The sequence below is a fragment of the Anguilla anguilla genome, chromosome 18 (genome assembly GCF_013347855.1).
Source record: "Anguilla anguilla isolate fAngAng1 chromosome 18, fAngAng1.pri, whole genome shotgun sequence".
Lineage (NCBI taxonomy): Eukaryota > Metazoa > Chordata > Actinopteri > Anguilliformes > Anguillidae > Anguilla > Anguilla anguilla.
Genome location: NC_049218.1, coordinates 6416312 through 6435796, shown reverse-complemented (window position 1 = coordinate 6435796; position 19485 = coordinate 6416312). Strand labels below are relative to the sequence as shown.

General features: G+C 50.8%; 1 protein-coding gene across 1 annotated transcript in view; it reads left to right on the top strand.

Annotated features, from left to right (window-relative positions):
- Positions 1-10160, top strand: part of zswim8 (zinc finger, SWIM-type containing 8) — a 38037-nt gene extending 27877 nt beyond the window's left edge. Inside the window, exons 14-26 of the mRNA XM_035400071.1 lie at positions 263-361; positions 896-1020; positions 1440-1752; positions 2567-2719; positions 3219-3441; positions 4087-4376; positions 5087-5310; positions 5766-6260; positions 6717-6894; positions 7003-7164; positions 7648-7767; positions 7913-8091; positions 9895-10160. Of these exons, the coding sequence (XP_035255962.1) occupies positions 263-361; positions 896-1020; positions 1440-1752; positions 2567-2719; positions 3219-3441; positions 4087-4376; positions 5087-5310; positions 5766-6260; positions 6717-6894; positions 7003-7164; positions 7648-7767; positions 7913-8091; positions 9895-10098 (2765 nt within the window). The 3' untranslated portion in view covers positions 10099-10160. The remainder of the gene's footprint in view (positions 1-262; positions 362-895; positions 1021-1439; positions 1753-2566; positions 2720-3218; positions 3442-4086; positions 4377-5086; positions 5311-5765; positions 6261-6716; positions 6895-7002; positions 7165-7647; positions 7768-7912; positions 8092-9894) is intronic.
- Positions 10161-19485: the final 9325 nt, after the last annotated feature.

Here is a 19485-nt window from a genome sequence, read left to right as displayed (position 1 = left end):
TACGCGCAAACACAGATACACGCACACCTTAGAAAGTGTCTTGGATCTTTCAAATGTTCTTCTGTGATAAGAAGTACGCTGGTTCTCACATGATCTTTACCACTGACTAATTTTACATCAGAGAAGGAACAGACCCAATTGTCAGAAGATAAAGTAACTGAGAAAAGAAGAGGGCATGTTCGCTTACATCCTGTAGAAATTTGAGAGTTCCTGCTGTGTGTAATTGGATGAGACGTGACAGGGACCGCCATCTCTTCCACAGTGGTCTCTCCCACGGGCTCCCGCCCCCCCAGCCGTAACCGTAACAACGAGATGCCAGGCGACGAGGAGCTGGGCTTTGAGGCTGCGGTGGCAGCGCTGGGTAAGAGCGCACACACACACACACACGCACGCGCATAAGAACACACACACGCGAATATGCACGCACGCATTCAGCATTTGTAAACTTGATTTAATGTGTGAATAATCTGCCCCGGTGCCAGTTGGCTGAATCTGTCATTTGGAGCTGTTTTTTCCACTGCTGTCTCCAGCGGATTTATAGCTACGGAAAGCTGAGCAGAACATGGATATGTGGCATTAATAATTCATCAGCACTTCGCCATTTGATGTAGGCAGAGGCTTCCACCGCTAGAAAAACACCAGATTACCCAGGGGCTTCACCGGGGCGTCGTTTTTTCCATGACGTGTGAAAACACCGAATTATAGAGCTGACTTGCTGGTTGGTTACCAGCTGACCTGCTGGTTGCTTGTGGAGTTACACGACTCCACAGTGTGAAAGTGTGACACCCAAGTGGCTGGATTCGGGCTTTCCGCTTGGCGGGTGACCTCTGCGGCTGGGCGGGTGACCTCTGCGGCTGGGCGGGTGACCTCTCCCCCTCTCTCCTCTGTCCGGCAGGGATGAAGACGACGGTGAGCGAGGCGGAGCACCCCCTGCTGTGTGAGGGGACCCGGCGGGAGAAGGGCGATCTGGCGCTGGCCCTCATGATCACCTACAAGGACGACCAGAGCAAGCTCAAAAAGGTCAGGCCCCCTGCCCCCACACCGGCACCCCTGCCCTAACCCTCCCACCTGTGCCCCCATCCACACCCCTGCCCCGATCCCTACCCCTAACCCTGCACCCCTGCTCACCCCCCCATCTCCACCCACACCCCTGCCCCAATCTCCGCCTGGGTGAAGCCGTCAGGCTCCGGGTGCAAACACTCGATTTTGGGAAACTGAGGTCGTCCGTTCTCTCGTGGCCCTGAGAGGGGAGGGCGGGGCTACCGCCTCTGATGTCACTGAACTTGTTCTCCAAACGACGGCTGTACCTGTAGGGGGGGGGGGGGGTCTCACCTGGTGCATGGAGCTCTGTGCTATCCTCCGTGCTCCGCCCGGCCCCTCCTCCTCCTCCTCTCTGTGTGTGAAATGGCGGTCTGATCTTTGACTCCGCCCCGATGCAGATCCTGGACAAGCTGCTGGACCGCGAGAGCCAGACCCACAAGCCCCAGACGCTCAGCTCCTTCTACTCCAGCAAGCCGGCGGCCAGCAGCCAGAAGAGCCCGTCCAAGCACACCGCGCACGGAGGCGGCGGCGGCGGCGCGGGGGGCGTGTCCAAACACGGCGCCCCAGCCGCGGCGGCGGCGGCGGCAGCGGCGGGCTCCGCCTCCGTGCAGGGCGTGGCCAGCGGGGGCGCGGCCGGGCAGCAGGCGGGGCTTCCCGGCGGCGTGCAGAACGCGGCGGCGGGGGAGGGCTTCAGCGAGAACAGAGAGCAAGGTGCACGCACCCGATTTTTGCGTGATGTCACTTCCTGTGTTTAGAAATCGTATCGTGAGGGCTTGTTATATGGCGTACAGCTCAGGGCTCCTGTTTGGGTCCAGGTTAGCCCCTCCTTTTTGGGGTCCAGGTTAGCCCCTCCTGTTTGGGTCCAGGTTAGCCCCTCCTGTTTGGGGTCCAGGTTAGCCCCACTTGGCCCCAGGTGTGAAGGGATGTGCTTGAAAAGTCACATGGGTGAGACGCAGGAATAAATACGACACCACTAGGGTTGACTCTGGGCTGTGTTATCACGAAACTGACTGTTTAGGTAAGGCAGGCTTAAATCATCCAGGGTTACGCTGGCGTAAGCGCCCCCTAGTGGCTTCCCAGATTCCTACAAGTTTCTAGTCAGTAAGATTTTCATCAGTGAGCTGCACTGTAGGGTGCTGTGACTGGTTCACAGGCCAGTGGATTACTCCCTGCTCAGGAGTCGGGGTGCTGTACTATCACCTGCACATGAATGTATTCACGTAGCACCCACACACTCACAGGGGAGGGCTACTGGTGATTCCAGAAGAGGGTTGAAGTGGGTGGGGTTTTTTGGTACATTGCTTTTACTTGATTGTCAGTCAGTCAGGATGCACTTCCATGCCATTTGAATGGTAGTGTGTGCTCTCCGTGTGTTTTTCAAACCACAAGCGTGTTCAGAGTCTCGTTAAATTTCTGGCTTTTCATTGGCTCTCATTAAAGGGGCGGTACATCCGTGCAAAGTCTCGGTATTCTGGGGCGCAGCGTAGACGTTTTTAAAAACGTGCCCGTGTTGTGTTTTTGACAGACGGGGGCCAGCCGTCCTCGTGCGAGCAGCAGAACGACGCCGCCCCCTTCAAGCCCGAGGGCACGGTGCCCAGCCGCCTGGCGCTGGGGGGGCGGGGGGCGTACAGCGGCCGCTGCTGGGGCTCCCCCGTGCGCCAGAAGAAGAAGCACACGGGTAGGGCGCTCCGTTTTACTGCCGTCTGCACTTCCTGTGTTACGCCGATAAAAATACCCCACCCACACGGAAACGCGCACCCACAATTACACACACACACACATACGCATACGCATGCATAACACACACGCATTGTGTGTTCATGACACACATACACACATGCACGCATCACACACATATGCACACATGCACGCGCACACACGCACAAATGCAGTTGCACACATTACATATATACACACACATATGCTGTCATTACATATATGCTGACACGCACACACACACATATGCTCTCATTACATATATGCTGACACACACACACACACTCTCTCACGCACACACACACACACACACACACACACACTCTCTCACGCACACACACACACACACACACACATATGCTCTCATTACATATACACACACGCACACAGTTTTCTGCAGCCCTCTGTAAAGTCATGTGATGCGTGATGCGTGGCGCGTAACGCCTCTCTGCGCGCCTCAGGCATGGCGAGCATCGACAGCAGCGCCCCGGAGACCACCTCCGACAGCTCCCCCACGCTGAGCCGACGCCCGCTCCGCGGCGGCTGGGCGGCCGCCTCCTGGGGGCGGGGCCAGGACAGCGACAGCATCAGCAGCTCGTCCTCCGATTCGCTGGGCTCCTCGTCGTCCAGCGGCTCGCGCAGGGCCGGGGGCGGAGCCAGGGCCAAGAGCGCCGACACCAGCAGGTGAGCGGGGGGGACCGCCTTTCCGGGTCGCCGTGACAACTTCGGAATCTCTCCGCGGCGATAAAATCTATGACGTGTGTCCCGGCTGCCCTGATGAAGGCATCTGCTGTTTTTTGGTGAAAGGAGAAGACAACGCCCCTCCCCCCCTCCTTTCCTAGTTTTTGTTAATTCAGTGCAAACAGACAGGGTAGCAGATAGAGAAGGGATCACAGCCCAGAAAGTGCCATGGCGGGGAATCGAACCCGTGACCTTGCGGGCTGACACATGTATGGCTCGGGAGTCAGCTGCTATGTAGACTGCACCGCACATCTTGCTAACATCAGCCATTTCTTCTAACGATCCAAGACACTTCTAACGATAATGTTCTGTTTTACTATTCCCTTTCTCTCCTAGAGTGACTAAATCTTTCCACATGCACCTGCCTGGTAGTGCAATAATAATATTTGCTCTTTGGGGGGTTCAAATTGTATTTTTTCTTGAATTGTGGCTGCATTCTCCTATTGTACCAGTGAGGTTTTTATCCTTGGGGGCATTGCATGGCAGTTAAATGAGCATTTTATTTTAGCTTTGGGGAAATAATGGGACAAATACAGACAGGAAGTGCGATGCGCGTTCATGGGCGGGGTTTCGGTTTGTGCTGCGCAGGTACAAAGGGCGTCGGCCCGAGTGCCACGCCCCGCACGTCCCCAACCAGCCGTCGGAGGCGGCGGCGCACTTCTACTTCGAGCTGGCCAAGACGGTGCTGATCAAGGCGGGGGGGAACAGCTCCACCTCCATCTTCACCCAGCCCTCGGCCAGCGGGGGCCACCAGGGCCCCCACCGAAACCTGCACCTCTGTGCCTTCGAGATCGGCCTCTACGCCCTGGGCCTGCACAACTTCGTCTCCCCAAACTGGCTGTCCCGCACCTACTCCTCGCACGTGTCCTGGATCACCGGTAAGAGCGCCCCGCTCCAGGGTTCGAGGCCCGCCTCTACGCCGGTGCTGCCGAACTCGTGTACTAGAGGAAAACCAACAGTAAAAACGCTGATGCCGATTGGTGGATATTTTCTGGCTCCGTTTCTCCGTGGGAATTTAGTAGTGTCCACCAATCACTGCCAGTATTAGTCTGTTGATAGTCACCATTGTACTCCATGATTGGTGGAGCTCCCCTCTGTGTATTCTGTCAGTAAGGTGACATCACAGCCATCGCGTCTCTATGGGCCTTATCTAGCTCTCCTGCAGTCTCACAGCTCTGGCTGATATGGTTAAGCTCTGTGGTCCCTGACTCTGTGCATCTCTATGGTATTATTGCTGGGGTCTTACCTAGCTCTCCTGCAGTCCCTCCGCTCTGGCTGATGTGGTTAAGCTCTGTGGTCCCTGGCTCTGTGCATCTCTATGGTATTATTGCTGGGGTCTTATGTAGCTCTCCTGCAGTCTCTCAGCTCTGGCTGATGTGGTTAAGCTCTGTGGTCCCTGGCTCTGTGCATCTCTATGGTATTATTGCTTACCTAGCTCTGCTGCAGTAGCTCAGCTCTGGCGGATGTGGTTAAGCTCTGTGGTCCCTGGCTCTGTGCATCTCTATGGTATTATTGCTTACCTAGCTCTGCTGCAGTAGCTCAGCTCTGGCGGATGTGGTTAAGCTCTGTGGTCCCTGGCTCTGTGCAGGTCAGGCCATGGAGATCGGCAGCGCCGCCCTCAACATCCTGGTGGAGTGCTGGGACGGGCACCTGACCCCGCCCGAGGTGGCGTCCCTGGCCGACCGGGCCTCGCGGGCGCGGGACCCCAACATGGTGCGCGCCGCCGCCGAGCTGGCGCTCAGCTGCCTGCCCCACGCCCACGCCCTCAACCCCAACGAGATCCAGAGGGCCCTGGTGCAGTGCAAAGAGCAGGTGCGTGGGCGTCGCCGCTGTGAGCGTTAGCGTGTTACTGTCATTACCGACATCAACATGGACATTACTGTCATTACTCACATCACCACAGACATTACTGTCATTACTGACATCACCACAGACATTACTGACATTACCACAGACATTACTATCATTACCTGTGTCATTACCATCATACATCAGCATCATTACCATCATTACCACTCATTGCCGACATCACCACAGACATTACCGACATCACCACAGACATTACCGACATTACTACAGACATTATCAGTCAGTACCAGCGTCATTACCGACATCACCACAGACATTACTGTCATTACAACCATCATTACTATCGTCTGTCGGTGGCACTCCCATTATACCTTATGTCTATCTTATTCCTGTTATAGTCGCATGATGAAATTTCTTTGACTGAATAAATGCCCCCCCCCCCCCCTCCCTCCCCCCAGGATAACGTGATGCTGGAGAAGGCCTGCATGGCTGTGGAGGAGGCGGCGAAGGGCGGGGGGGTGTACCCCGAGGTGCTGTTCGAGGTGGCGCACCAGTGGTACTGGCTCTACGAGCAGACCGTGGGGGGCGGAGGCGGGGCCCAGCGCGAGGGTCCGGGCCGGTGCGGGGCCAACGGAGGGGCGGGGCGAAGGGCCGCCGATGCGGGGCGGGGTGCGCTGGATGGCGGGGGGCCCATGGACCCGGGAGGGGTGGCGGTGACGGCCACGGTCACGGCCGCCGCCGTGGTGCCCGTCATCTCCGTGGGCTCCACCATCTACCAGTCGCACGCCATCCCGGGCTCGGCCATCGCCCACGCCCACACCCAGGGCCTGCACCCCTACACCACCATCCAGGCCCACCTCCCCACCGTCTGCACTCCGCAGTACCTGGGACACCCTCTGCAGCACGTCCCGCGGCCCGCTGTCTTTCCTGTGTCCGGGGCGGCCTACCCACAGGTAAGGGGGGGACAGAGGCGGGGAGAGCCAGAGAGAGTCAGTGAGAGTAGAGCCAGGGAGTCAGTTGGAGTCAGTTGGAGTCTGAGAGAGTCAGTTGGAGTCGGAGAGAGTCAGTTGGAGTCGGAGAGAGTCAGTTGGAATCGGAGAGAGTCAGTTGGAGTCGGAGAGAGTCAGTTGGAGAGAGTCAGTTGGTGTCAGAGAGAGTCAGTTGGAGTTGGAGAGAGCGGTAGCATGACAGATTAGACTGATTCAAATCCCTGAGTAAAATAATATTGAGCTCTGAACCCTGTCTGGATGACTGGGGCGGTAATAAGTGATTCCTGTGTGCCGTGGTAGTGAGAGCATTTCATACACCGGGCTGCTGTTGTCGGCTGAATCTGTCATAGTTATAAACAGACATTCGTACTCCTGTTCCTCTTGCGACCTGATTTTAAACGTGCCCGTGTGCCCACTCAGGGAATGCACCCCGCCTTCATCGGTGCCCAGTACCCCTTCTCCGTGGCGACCGGCCCCCACCCGCCCATGGCAGCGACTGCAGTCACATTCCCGGGCGTCCCAGTTCCGTCCATGACCCAAATCGCCGTCCACCCCTACCACACGGAGACGGGGCTGCCCCTCAGCACCACCGTGGCAGGTCAGTGGGTGGGGGTTCCACTGCTCGCTCCCGCCGCTGACCGAAATCCCTCCCCCCAACCGCCAAAGCAGCGGCTGAACCCCGCGACCCGCTTTCCTGTTTCTGCAGTAGGTGGCTCCACCATCCAGGCCATCCAGGGGGCCTCCCTTCCAGGCCTGTCTTCCCAGCCCGCCTCATTGGTCAGCACGCCCTTCCCCTCTGAAGACGAGCAGCACAGCCAGCCAATCAGCCAGCAGGGCCTGCACTACCTGCACTCCGCCTACAGAGTTGGTGAGTCGGGGTTCTCAGAATGACGTGCGCCTGGTTAGCGCTCTGGCTAGCTAGCGACAGGGAGACACTGTCCGACTGCAGTGCAGGATGTGGTCTGTTAGCCTTGCTGAATTTGACCACCATGCCACATAAGAAAAGCAACTCCGTTTATTGTGCATTGTGTCAGTTACGCTGGGTCTGACACTGAGGATTACGGAGGAGGTGGCCGTTTCCTGGCACTCGTCAGAGATTGGCTGCTCATTGATTTGAGTTGAGGGGGGAGGACTGGTGTGCTGTGATTGGCTCGTGTGAGAGGGGGAGGACTGATGCGCTGTGATTGGCTCGTATGAGTGGGCAGGACTGATGCACTGTGATTGGCTTGTGTGAGGGGAGAGGACTGGTGAACTGTGATTGGCTCATGTAAGGGGGGAGGACTGATGCACTGCGATTGGCTCGTGTGAGGGGGGCAGGACTGATGAGCTGCGCTGTGATTGGCTCGTTCAGGCATGCTCGCCCTGGAGATGCTGGGCAGGAGGGCGCACAACGACCACCCCAACAACTTCTCCCGCAGCCCGCCCTACACGGAGGACGTCAAGTGGCTCCTGGGCCTGGCGGCACGCCTCGGTGAGTCCGACACGACCGCGACCGCACGCCGACCGTGGCGACCCCCCCGAACCTTCCCTTCACCCCGCGGGGCCCGGCCCCCAGGGTCTGTGAGCGTGACCGTAAGTGTGACCGAAACGTGACCTCCTGCTCGTCCCTCCCCCAGGCGTGAACTTCGTCTACCAGTTCTGCGTGGGCGCGGCCAAGGGCGTGCTCAGCCCCTTCGTCCTGCAGGAGATCATCATGGAGGCCCTGCAGCGGCTAAACCCCGCCCACATCCACGCCCACCTCAGAACGCCGGCGTTCCATCAGCTGGTGCAGCGCTGCCACCAGGCCTACCTGCAGGTAGTGTGTGTGTATGTGTGTGTGTGTTTGTGAGTGTGTGTGTCTGTGTCTGTGTGTGTCTGTCTGTGTCTGTGTGTCTGTGTCTGTGTGTGTGTCTGTCTGTGTGTGTGTGTGTGTGTGTGTGTGTGTCTGTGTGTGTGTCTGTCTGGGTGTGTCTGTGTCTGTGTCTGTGTGTATGTGTGTCTGTGTCTGTGTCTGTGTGTTTATTCCACTGCTGTTACTACATTACAGGCATTTAGCAGACGCTCTTATCCAGAGCGACTTACACAACTTTTTATACAGCATTTACATTTCATCAATTTATACAGCTGGATATATACTGAAGCAATGCAGGTTAAGCACCTTGCTCCTACCCGGGAATCGAGCCTGTGACAAGACCAGTTCCTTACCCACTATACTACACTGCCGCCCATTTCTGTTATTATAACTGAGTGGATAAGATCTAACTGCCACACGGGCCGATGGAACGGCCTGTTTATTCAAATTTAAACGGCCTTTAGAAAGGCTGGAACTGCCTGTGTTCATAAACACGAGCCGGACATCGCGGTGCCGTCTCAGGTTGTGCTGCTAGTTCCCCGCTGCGTGGGCCCTGATGCCGTCTGCAGTACTGGGTGGGAAACCCGTTTAAGACCGAGAGAGAGCAGAGGCGCATTGTTCCATTCAGGCGCTCTCATAGAAACTGAGAGTAGTCGGCATTCACACACCCACACACACACAGACACAATCACACACACACACACACACACACACACACACACACACACACACACTGCAGCTCGCTTTTCCCCCTGCATTGTTGAACAGGGTTCCATCACCAGAACTGTTGAATTCATCGGTTTAATTGGCCACTGGAACTCTATGAAAAGGACCAGGAAGGAACACGGACTGCGTTGTCTCTCTTGCCATTACTGATCTCTGGCTGCCCTTTCCGCTTCTGCTTTTTGATTGGTTGCAAGAATAACAGGTTTATTTATTTATTTATTTATTTTTATTTTTTTAACCGCTTGCTGGCATCTATCCCAGATAGATACTCCGGATTGAGAACAGGCATCAATATTAGTATTATTTATACATTTAGCCTCTGGACAAGGATCCATATTGATGATTAAGTGTCAGTGCTTGAGATTCAATGCGTGGCTCAGTCCCAGGGTGAAAAGGCATTAAAAACCCCACAGATGCACTGCAAAATAGGACATAGGAGTGGGCTTATAACAGGGTGAGATTTTAAGGAAAAGGAACATCAGAAATTGCATCTGGTTTTTGTATGAAGTAACATTAACCATCCAGAGGAGAAGGCTAAGTGGGTGACACTTTTGAGAGACACCTTAGCTGGCAGCCTCCTTTACTGAGGTGCACGTAGGGGTTTCCTGTGAGATCAGAGAGCTCGGAGAAAGCAGTCAGAGAAAGAAGCTTTTTGGCAGCGTTTTATTTGTTTGGTCCTTCATGAAAGCTTACATAACTTCTTCACAAGCACTTCATAGGCATCTGTAAATGCTTGTAAGTGTTTATTTTGTTCTTTTGCACATGCTCCACGCTGCTTAGGAAACAACTATATATAGCTCTTATGAAGCGTCATTCACATGAAGTGTTTTGTGGTTCTCAATGTACTTGAGGTGTGCATTAAAAAAATGTTTAATTCAATTTGATGGTGCCTCCGGCATTCCGAAAACGAAATTTCAGAGAAGAGCAACCACGAACCGTGGTCAAATGCTCCAGTCAGTTTTTGTCGTATAGTGAGCGGATTGTCTGGACCTCCCGTTAACGCTAACGCCCCCGTCCCTCGCTCTCCCCCCCCCCCTCCAGTACATCCACCACCGGCTGATCCACCTGACCCCCGCCGACTACGACGACTTCGTCAACATCATCCGCAGCGCCCGCAGCGCCTTCTGCCTCACCCCCGTGGGCATGATGCAGTTCAACGACGTGCTGCAGAACCTGAAGAGGGGCAAGCAGACCAAGGAGCTGTGGCAGAGGATCTCCCTGGAGATGGCCACCTTCTCCCCCTGATGAGCGTCTTGGGAGAATGTCGCCGGGGCGGGGGGGGGGGGGGGGGGGGGCGGTGACCCCTCCTTCCCCTTTCAGACGGAACGCACGCGCCTAGAACGCTGGCTTCCTCCCCCCAGTTCCTCCTCTTCCTCCTCCTCCACCACCACCTCAATTTCCCTTCCCCTTCTCATACCTACCTACACACACACACACACACACACACACACACACACAGAACAGAGCCGCACAATCAACCCATTTCACGCGTCATCGAACTCCTCTAACGATGCAACAGGTGGCGGGGACGGAACCTGGAGCCGAGGGGACGGCTCGGTAAAATGGCCGACTCGGGCGTCGCCCGTCTCTCTCCCCCGACGGTCCGTTTTCCCATTTATGGCTCCGAGGGGGTCTGCTCGCCCCCACCCCTCCCCACGCCCCCACCTTTACCTCAGCCTCTAACATAGCCCCGCTATCTTCCAGCAAGGAGTCCCAGGCCCCTTCCACACGCCCTGCACCCCCCTCTCCACCCCCCACCCCCCCCACGTTCTTCCCTGCAGCCCCGCCCACCGCCTCCCGTCTATTCAGTAGACGATGGCGAGGCAGTTTGCAAACGTGGTCGTTCCAGGAAAGACAGAATCTCCCATTCTTTTTTTTTCTTTCATCAGTGTTGTTGGTTGGTTCTTTATTTTTTATTTTTATGAAACCACTGAAGAAGTCAGATCCATACTGCAACATTCCTCTGCCTTGGCAGGGCTGTCACCTGCTTCGGCCTTTAAGGGTTTTAAGTTTTGGTATTCTGACGGTATTAAAAACAAACAAAAAAAAAAAAACAAATAAATAAGATTTGTTCAAAGTTATTAAAAAAGTTAATATTAAAGGAAATAACCTGAGTTACGGGTGACGACTATTCAATGTTTTTTTGTTTATTGTTTTTTCTCCGTTTTATTTTGTATAGAATGTTGTAAGATTGGCCAGAAGTGAAAGAGAGAGAGCGAGAGAGCGTTGTGAATACTGCGCGAGTTCCTTTTTTCCACGTATGAAGGAAGAGTTGGGGCAGTGATCCCACGATGCACAGGACCCTGGCGTGACCAAACAAACCCCGCAGACCAGCGACATCCCCGGTGCCATTCTTTAGGGTTATTTTTATTTTTATTTTTTTGTTGCGCGGGCCCTGAAAGATAAAATATGAGAGGCGAGTTGTCAACACCAGGTCGTGACTGAAGAGATGTCGGCTTTGTCCGAACGCGCTTGACCGCGGTCTCGTGCAGCAGTTGAAGATTGACCGGAAAACGCGTTTTCGTCACAGGAGGATTTTTTTTTTCTTTTTCGAACCCAAGGCGCGTTTGAACACAAATGCACGCGCAACGCCTTTTGCGCGGAGTGCACGCGGGGCTGAGGCCCGACGTCAAGGCACTGACACGCGCGCGTGTGTGAATCGTCTATGTGACGTGGGCGCCGCGGCGGCTATTGTTCTGCAGGGGCTGATGCCAGACAACCGTGGGTCCTGGGAACTCTCGGCTAGTTCTTCACCGCCGGGCTCAGCCCAGGAGCTCTGAGATGGAGAGTGACTGAGTAGAAAATGTACTGTGATATTTTTGTATTCTTCAAAGTGTAGCTTGGTTGGGAAAAAAATAAATATATATACACACATATATATATATGTATATCTACACATACACACGCATATATATATATATATATATATATATATAATATGTATGTATGTATGTGTATATATAGATATATACAAACTGTGCAGATTGCAAGAGGCTGTGATTTAGAATAAAGAAAAAAGATTAAAGCAATATTGAAAATGTAGAGTTTACTTAATAAAGATAATTCAAAACACTACATTTTGGTATCCCTGCAGCATGTGTGATTATGTGTTTGGTATTTGGGGGTGGGGGTGGGGGGTGAATGCTTTGTAACAGGAAATCGTTTTATGGTGTTTTATAAGGGTCCAGCTGTGTCCATCAATCACTGTCAAAATAGTTTGAGTGGTAACACACTTCACATTATTATAAAATATCAGAAATGCCGTGCTCGTAGAATTTACACAAACGCGTACATTCCTCCTCACGAAAATTTTCTGTTCACTGAAATGTGGTATGCTTTGAAAAAGGCCGTTTTTTGCGGTGTGCCTTTAACGTAGTACAGGAAATGACCTGTTGAAAAGACCAGCCCTGCAATGGCTTTTAACAAAACCTGCGTACAAGAGTCCTACCCAATGCGTCGCTGATCCAGGTGCACGTAAAGCCTACCATGAAAGTTTTTTTTTTTTAAATACAGAAACATTTTTTTCACTACTACGTATAAACAACCGATCTTAAAAAAGTATTTTCCAAACATTTATTGTATTGCAGAAACGTTTTTGTTCTTTTCCACCAGGGGGTGGTAGAGTATAAATTTTGAACGTCACCTGAATTATTGGCTGCCTTAAAATAATGGGGGGTCGTTCACTCGCACTGTCACAAAAAAAAAAACACATTGTAGAATGATTCGTTTCTGACTGAAATTTGACACAACACACAATAATATATGGTTCATTAGAAATGGTTTATATCAGTTTAGCCTACCACATGCATGCACAGTTGAGAGAGATTGCCATGAAAGGTCTGGAATGCATAGCGTAATGCATATATGGCAGTGTTTACCATGCTCGGTCCTGGGGGACAACTATGCTGGTTTTCGTTTCAACCACAATTAAAATCCCGCAATTTTATCAATCTTTTAATTTATCTTAATCGGGTTCTCTTTTTGTGATCAGATGAATTGTTTAACCTCTGAAACTACATAATGCCATTAATAGTTATGCATGTCATGAATAATAAAAGTCCACATAAAATGTTCACATTGCACATATTGTGTTCAGTTGAAGCACTTCGTAAAAAGGGGTAAATTTTTTAATGGATCGAACAAATTAAAGATTAAGATACATAAATAGGCCCCTAAAAAGGTTGTTGAACACGTTTTTAAGCCCTTTCATTTTTTCTATAAAATTATTAACAAAATGCAGTTTGGCTGGTCATTTGCTTTGTCTTTGAATTCTTTACTATTTACCAAATTGTTAGTTTTTATCAGTCTTAAGTCTTCAATCTTTAATTTGATAAGTTAAAAAAACAAAACCTTTTTATGTAATTGCAATTGTCTTTAATGTTTGCAATATAGCATGATGTGCACATGGGGCTTGCATTCTTCATGCATAGCTGTTTCTGACAATGTGGTAAATAATCCTTCTAATAGTGAAAAACACTTTGGGAAAAAAATAACATCTTGTTAAAATTATGGAATCGAAACTGTGGTTGGAACGAAGCCCAGCATACACATACGTCTGCATTCAGAACATTTCAACATTAAGCCAAGATGAAAATTGTCACTCGGTATGAAGCCTATTTAACAAAATCGTGCCGCTTCAATCGCATTATGTTGCGCATCCTTTTCCAAATGCAAGTGTTACATAATTGTATGTGAATTGAACAGCGGCTAATGTTCCGACGTCTGAGTAACGAATAAGCTTTGAGAGTGGCAACAATCGTATATGAAAGAGAAGTATCTGAGCCACGCTTCGTGTCAACGCTTTCCCATTTGGGGCCCCTTACCTGAAAGAAGCTCAGGCGGAGGTGCTTTCATTTGGACCTGTTTGACCAAATCCCCATGTGTACTGCGGGGAGGGGGTTAGGATCTTTATTTTTTCCGTCGATTGGTGGTAGTTTGGCGTGTTACAAACAAACGTGCCCCTTGGAATGGTAATATTAACATAGACTTTCCCCCCCTTGATCTACACATTCCTTCAAGTAACCACAGTTTTAAAGTGCAAGACTTTGGGAAAAGCGCCCTCCCCCTTTCCCCGAGTGTTGGTTTACTCCCGAGTTTCGGCAGAGCCCAATCAATTGCTGAATGAAGATGGCGGAATTGTACGGGATGCGGTCAAACATATTTTAAACTTATCATATTGAAATATTTTAGTTCTCGATGAGTTCCTTCTGAGGCGTGTTTCCAGAACGCTTGTAGTGGTAAGTTGCTCGTTCCAATTTGTTTTTGTTTTTTTTTTGTTTGGACGCATCGAGTAAGAAGCAATGGCTGGTGTGCAACGTTGCTTCATAGCTAGCTAGCGTAAGCCACACAGCCATCTCATCGGCTTGCGATGCCAATTCACTAGTCACCCTGATTCCGCTTTTTCTTGGAGTGGAAATTCAGGATGCGTTTTCTGTAGCGAATTTCAAGATTAAGTTATATGACTGAGTGTTCTGTGGAATTATGGACCATGTTTTCATGAATAAAAAACAAGGTTAGCTTGCTAATCCATTCAGGTAGTTGGATGAGACGTTAAGAGAGGTAGGCAGTGAGAGCTAGCACTAACGGCAGCTAGCTGTTAGCTAGCCGAATAAGCTGGATCGAATGAAAGTTTTTATCTGCTTTCAGTCGAACTGGATATGTTCATGGAAATCAATGACGTCCAATTTAGTTGGATTTCTAATTTCAGAAATTGATCTTATCAAAAATATTTCATGAAATTGAATTGTAAATCAAGCTAACATCATTTAACCATCTGTAGTCTTAAAGAACAGCTTGCTGGTTAGGTAAACCAGCCAGTTAAATGCGAGGTATTGTTCTTATTCCACCTGTTTTCAGCTAACTTAACGTTAACTTTTTGTCTGCCAGTCGATGGTGTTCTGTGATTTCTTCTGCCTTGGTAGACTAGCTAGCTAACGTAGTTTGATGCGGTCGTTTATTCAAAGCTAGTCAGATAGACTAACTGTTTTTTGTAAAGAATGATAATGTGATGTTTGTTTTTAGCGAACGTGTCGTTACTATTTCTATGTGATCGTATTGTAGCCATTTGGCCAACGGTGGCTAAGACTACCTACAAGTCACAGTTTATGGAAGAGTGATTAACGTAGTGTTGTTGAATCACATTAAAGTGACGACGATGGCTCCGCTGATAACCCACGTACAATAGCTAGTGAATTCAACTAGCTAAATTGCAAATTTGACGCCTGTGTGCGGGGAATGTATCTGTGAAATTTAGGAGTGTATGGTGTTGTTCAGCTAGCCAGTTGGCTAACTTGGAACTAGCCAGTCTTGAAAAAATGATTGCGTATCTTCTAGAGATACGTGTTGCTAGTTAGCATCAATTGGATGTCTAGATTGTCAAGGTTCATAGATGTAGCTTGCTAACGCAACTTCTATCTACCTAGTTAGCCTGCTTCACTCACTGTTTTGCCAGAAAGATACTTAGACTAGCAAATTTATCTTACGAATGGCTGCTAACAGTTTGTCGCTAGTCTCGGATATTGAATTTGTTATCAGTGTGATCATTTATCGTCTCATCAGTTTGATCTGTTATTGGAAACCATCCATCCGCCGAAGAAAACGAAGTGTGTTTCCTTTACGGGTGTTATGTTCTATTTCGGACCGTCGTGAATGATGGTTGTTTTAGTTATTATGCAGGTAACGCTTTGCTACCAATATGCCATCAATTCATTTGCAGTTCGGCAATATATCACCCATTAACCCTTTCGTGCGAGTTCGTCAACGCTGTGAGACCGGAGTGTGGACTGTTCCTAAGACTGTTTGCCAAGCCGTTTTCTTTTGTGGGGGATATGAGTTCAGGTATTTCCATCATTTCCTGCGCAAGGAGCCACATGCTCTTTGGTTTAACTGAATTACTACTACTAGATTATAGACAGCCATGACTGTGGTAAAATGTGCACACTTTTATGGTTGGTTAAGCTTGGAAACGAAAACACTCTTGCATGGTAGGACACAGTGTTTGTGTTTTGTAAAATTTCACAATGTTAAACCTTTTTTTTATGCAAGCATGAGTTGGCCAGTTCATAATTACTCGAACCACAGTGTGAGCTAGCAAGGCTAGTGGATGAGTGATTAGTGGTAGCAGTGATAGCTAGTCTTAAACTCAGGTGCACCTAACCTACATAGACTTGGATGATCTTGGCTACATGTCCAATTTCACTTGTTCTGGGCCCCCATGTAATGTGACATGTGGAAGCCCTACCCAACAAGCCGTCAATGTCCGCACAATCTCCACCAGTTGTCTGTGTGCCAAAGATGTGTACCATATGTCCCAATGAGAGGTAGGCGTTAAATAGAAATGCATAGTAGTTGCCCAGAATGCTGGTAGCTCAGTTTACAAGGCCCTGTGGCTCTGTGGGATTTGACTGGGTGTAGAAAATGGACTATTTTGAGAATGCTCTTTCTCCCCCCCCCCCCCCCGCCTTACCCCCTCCCCCCTCCCCCCAAGTCAATTTTTCAAAGATCCTTCCTTATTTCGGTTTGGAGCGGAAAGCCAAATTAGTGCAGAGCTTTGGGCTAAAGCCGATTTCTGTCCTCAGAGCACATTACCGATGTCGGAGATAACCAGTTTATAATTAAGAGCAAGGCCCGGGGTGGCTTCCACGAGGCGAGTATTTCTGTGCAGAGATTATTAATTGGTGTCTTTTGAAAGTGGAGCAAGGCTTGGTTTCTTTTTTAGCGTGTGACCCTGTGAGAGTAACACCAGGCACAACGCAGGCTTGGGAGCGGGCCCTGGAAACCCGGTGCGAATCGTCACGCGGAAGGGCTCGGACGCGCTCCGCGCCGCTCCAGAATTCCCGCTCGCTCCCCACGATGAACCGGCGGTGCAAACCCCAGCCCCTCTCCTCTGCACAGCATCCTGAACATTGATCAGACATTGGTCTCGTGGCACTCGTAGCCTAAGTGATCTCTCTAAATCGGTCATTGCTGGTCATTGCCCCCCCCACACACACACACACAGATACGCACACACACACACCCACATTACTGATGTCTGAGATGCACACGCATAAGGGCACGCATGCACACAGACACACACAGACACACACAGACACACACAGACACACACAGACACACACAGACACACACAGACACACACATGCACACACATGCACACACACACACACACACACACACACACTCACACACACACACACACACACCCAGACTCAGAACGCCAGCGAAGAGCTGCAGCCTCACTTGGAAGGCTTAATCGTCGCGGACTGGAACGGTGTTGTTTCAGTAGCCGCGCGCCATCTGCATGGTGGATGTTCCTGTCTTCCCTCGCCCACTCTTGGCGGTCGTGTTGGCGCAGTTTGGCTCGCACGGGGGGAAAAATGTGCTGCCAGTTCCCCTGGTCGTCACAACAGTGGCTGTGCTGTAAAGTCGCTCAGAATAAATATAGTTGCAATATGTAATGATTAAGTATCATCAGTATTATAAAATCCAGGCCATTAAGTTCATCTGGGCATTTTGTGGGGGGGAAAAACGGAAATTGGAGGAGAAATTGATACTCTTTACTGAGTACTGGCAGGCAGGCAGGCATTATTTCATGGAATATTGACACACAGAGTATCAGGTACTGCTTGTGATTGTTCCCATAGACTGTGTATGCTATGAAAGAGAAGTATCGTCAAACACATTTCACATAAGTACTGCTTGCCTGATGTAATTTAAAGGGATAGTTCCCCTTTAAATTAAGTTCCCTTTCTGGAGTTATACTTAAGCTTTGTTTCTGTTTGGCACAGGCAGCTTTTGTTGCACGATGAGGGATATCTGAGGTATGTACAGCGAGGAAATATTTCCCATGGTGCATGCAGCTTGAATCCGTTGGCGTGAGAAATCCTGGGATCAGCAGGGGTGAGATCGTCAGCTTTACCGTGGCTACAGAGGGGATAGCGAGCCTCCCTGTCGGACCCAAGGGTTCAGGAGTTAGCCTAGCAAACACAAAATGTCCTCGCACTGTCGATTATCACATTCGTAAAAACATTCCTGTGAGGACACTGAGGACATTTTGTGTTAGCTGGGATTTCTTGCACTTGGATCTGTCATCCATTCATATCCACCGTGGGCCTTGCACTCTCCGCGGTCTGTGGTGTCAGCCGGATTTGCCGCCCCCCCCCCCCCCCATTTTGGTACGCTCTGTAGAGGTGGGCGGTTTGTCCTTAGTGGAGAAGACCAAGCCGGTCGAGTGGGAACACAGAAGTGTTTTTGCAAGACGCTGTTCACAGGCTGCTGGGCCCATGCACGGAGATGCCCAGAGAGGCTGTCACTGACGCACGCGCTCAGCGAGCTGCGTTCGCAACGTCTGAGCATCTCTGACCGAGTCACAGTCATCCGAGGGGACGGAAGCATCCTCGGCAGCGGCGTCCGGCGGTCCTTTAGGGGGCTGTAATCGAGCGACGCCGTTGGGCGGAGATGGCGACGGATGAAGAATGGCGGTTATGTCCAGCCGTCTGCTCGCGCGTCATTTTGAGCGAATGGGAGAGCGGTGCCGAGGCTAGCCAGGCGGGACGGATTAAAGCAGAGATGGGATCCGTTCGGGTTCTGCGGGGAAACGTGTGGCCGTCAGGCCGAATCCCGGGGAAGCCGGAGAGAAGCGGAGCGGTTTGAGATGCGGCAGCGGCGGTTACCGCGGTTACGCAGCATCAGCAGGGCCTCAAACGCAACATTCTTTTCACCAACACGGTTGGGGGGCGGGGGGGGAACAATCGAAAGGTTCTTTTACTGAAAAACCTGCCCGCGATGAGGCGAGCGGACTGGGACCATGCTGCTGCAGCAGCAGGTGGGGAGACTGTTAAGCCTGAACTCCCCCCCCCCCCCAACACGGGGACACACACACACACACACAGAGAAGATCAGTGTGTCCCTGCTCCTAGCAGCTTCTATTATTAATATGCAGGCATCTCCGTTCGGGACCTCTTCTATTTCTAGAGAGTCCGCGGGGATCCAAGTTATTTTGTAGTAAGTCGCAGGATGCAGGAAGCCAGTGAAACTGATGTGCAGCAGGTCAGGTCTTCTCTCTCTCCGCTGTCCGTCTGGACCGCCCGTCTGACAGGGAGACTTCCCCCTGCCTTTTTCCTGCAAAATTAGCTGCACGATCAGGCAGTTAGCATTGCTTTATAAAATTGCCCATAGTTTGAGGCCAATTGGCTTTTATAATCTTCCTGTCCATTTGAGATGTGAGGGACTGCAGACAGGCAATGAATTTGAGGGGAAAGGCACTGGCCAATCATGCTGTCTCGAATTCTGTGTCCAGACAACCGTTGTGGTTATTGAAGGTTACTTCTATTAAAGAGTTGAAAGTTACTGTCTCAAAGGTTTATCAGAAGCCACAGCCTGACGAATGTCTTAACGTATCGTAAAAATTGTTCCAGAAATAAACTTGAATGGTACGAGAAACAAAGATGAGAGAAATCAAGTCGAATGCACGCATGCACATGAATGTGCCTGTTGGTGTAGTTTACACGGGCCACACAGATGGGTTAGCGTCGTTTCCTTGTCTCTAGCCCGTTTCCTAGCGGGGGTGTATGTTCAGGATAAGATTGGGTGTGGCCAGTTTGAAATCCCTTGTAGGCCTGAAACAACTTCCTT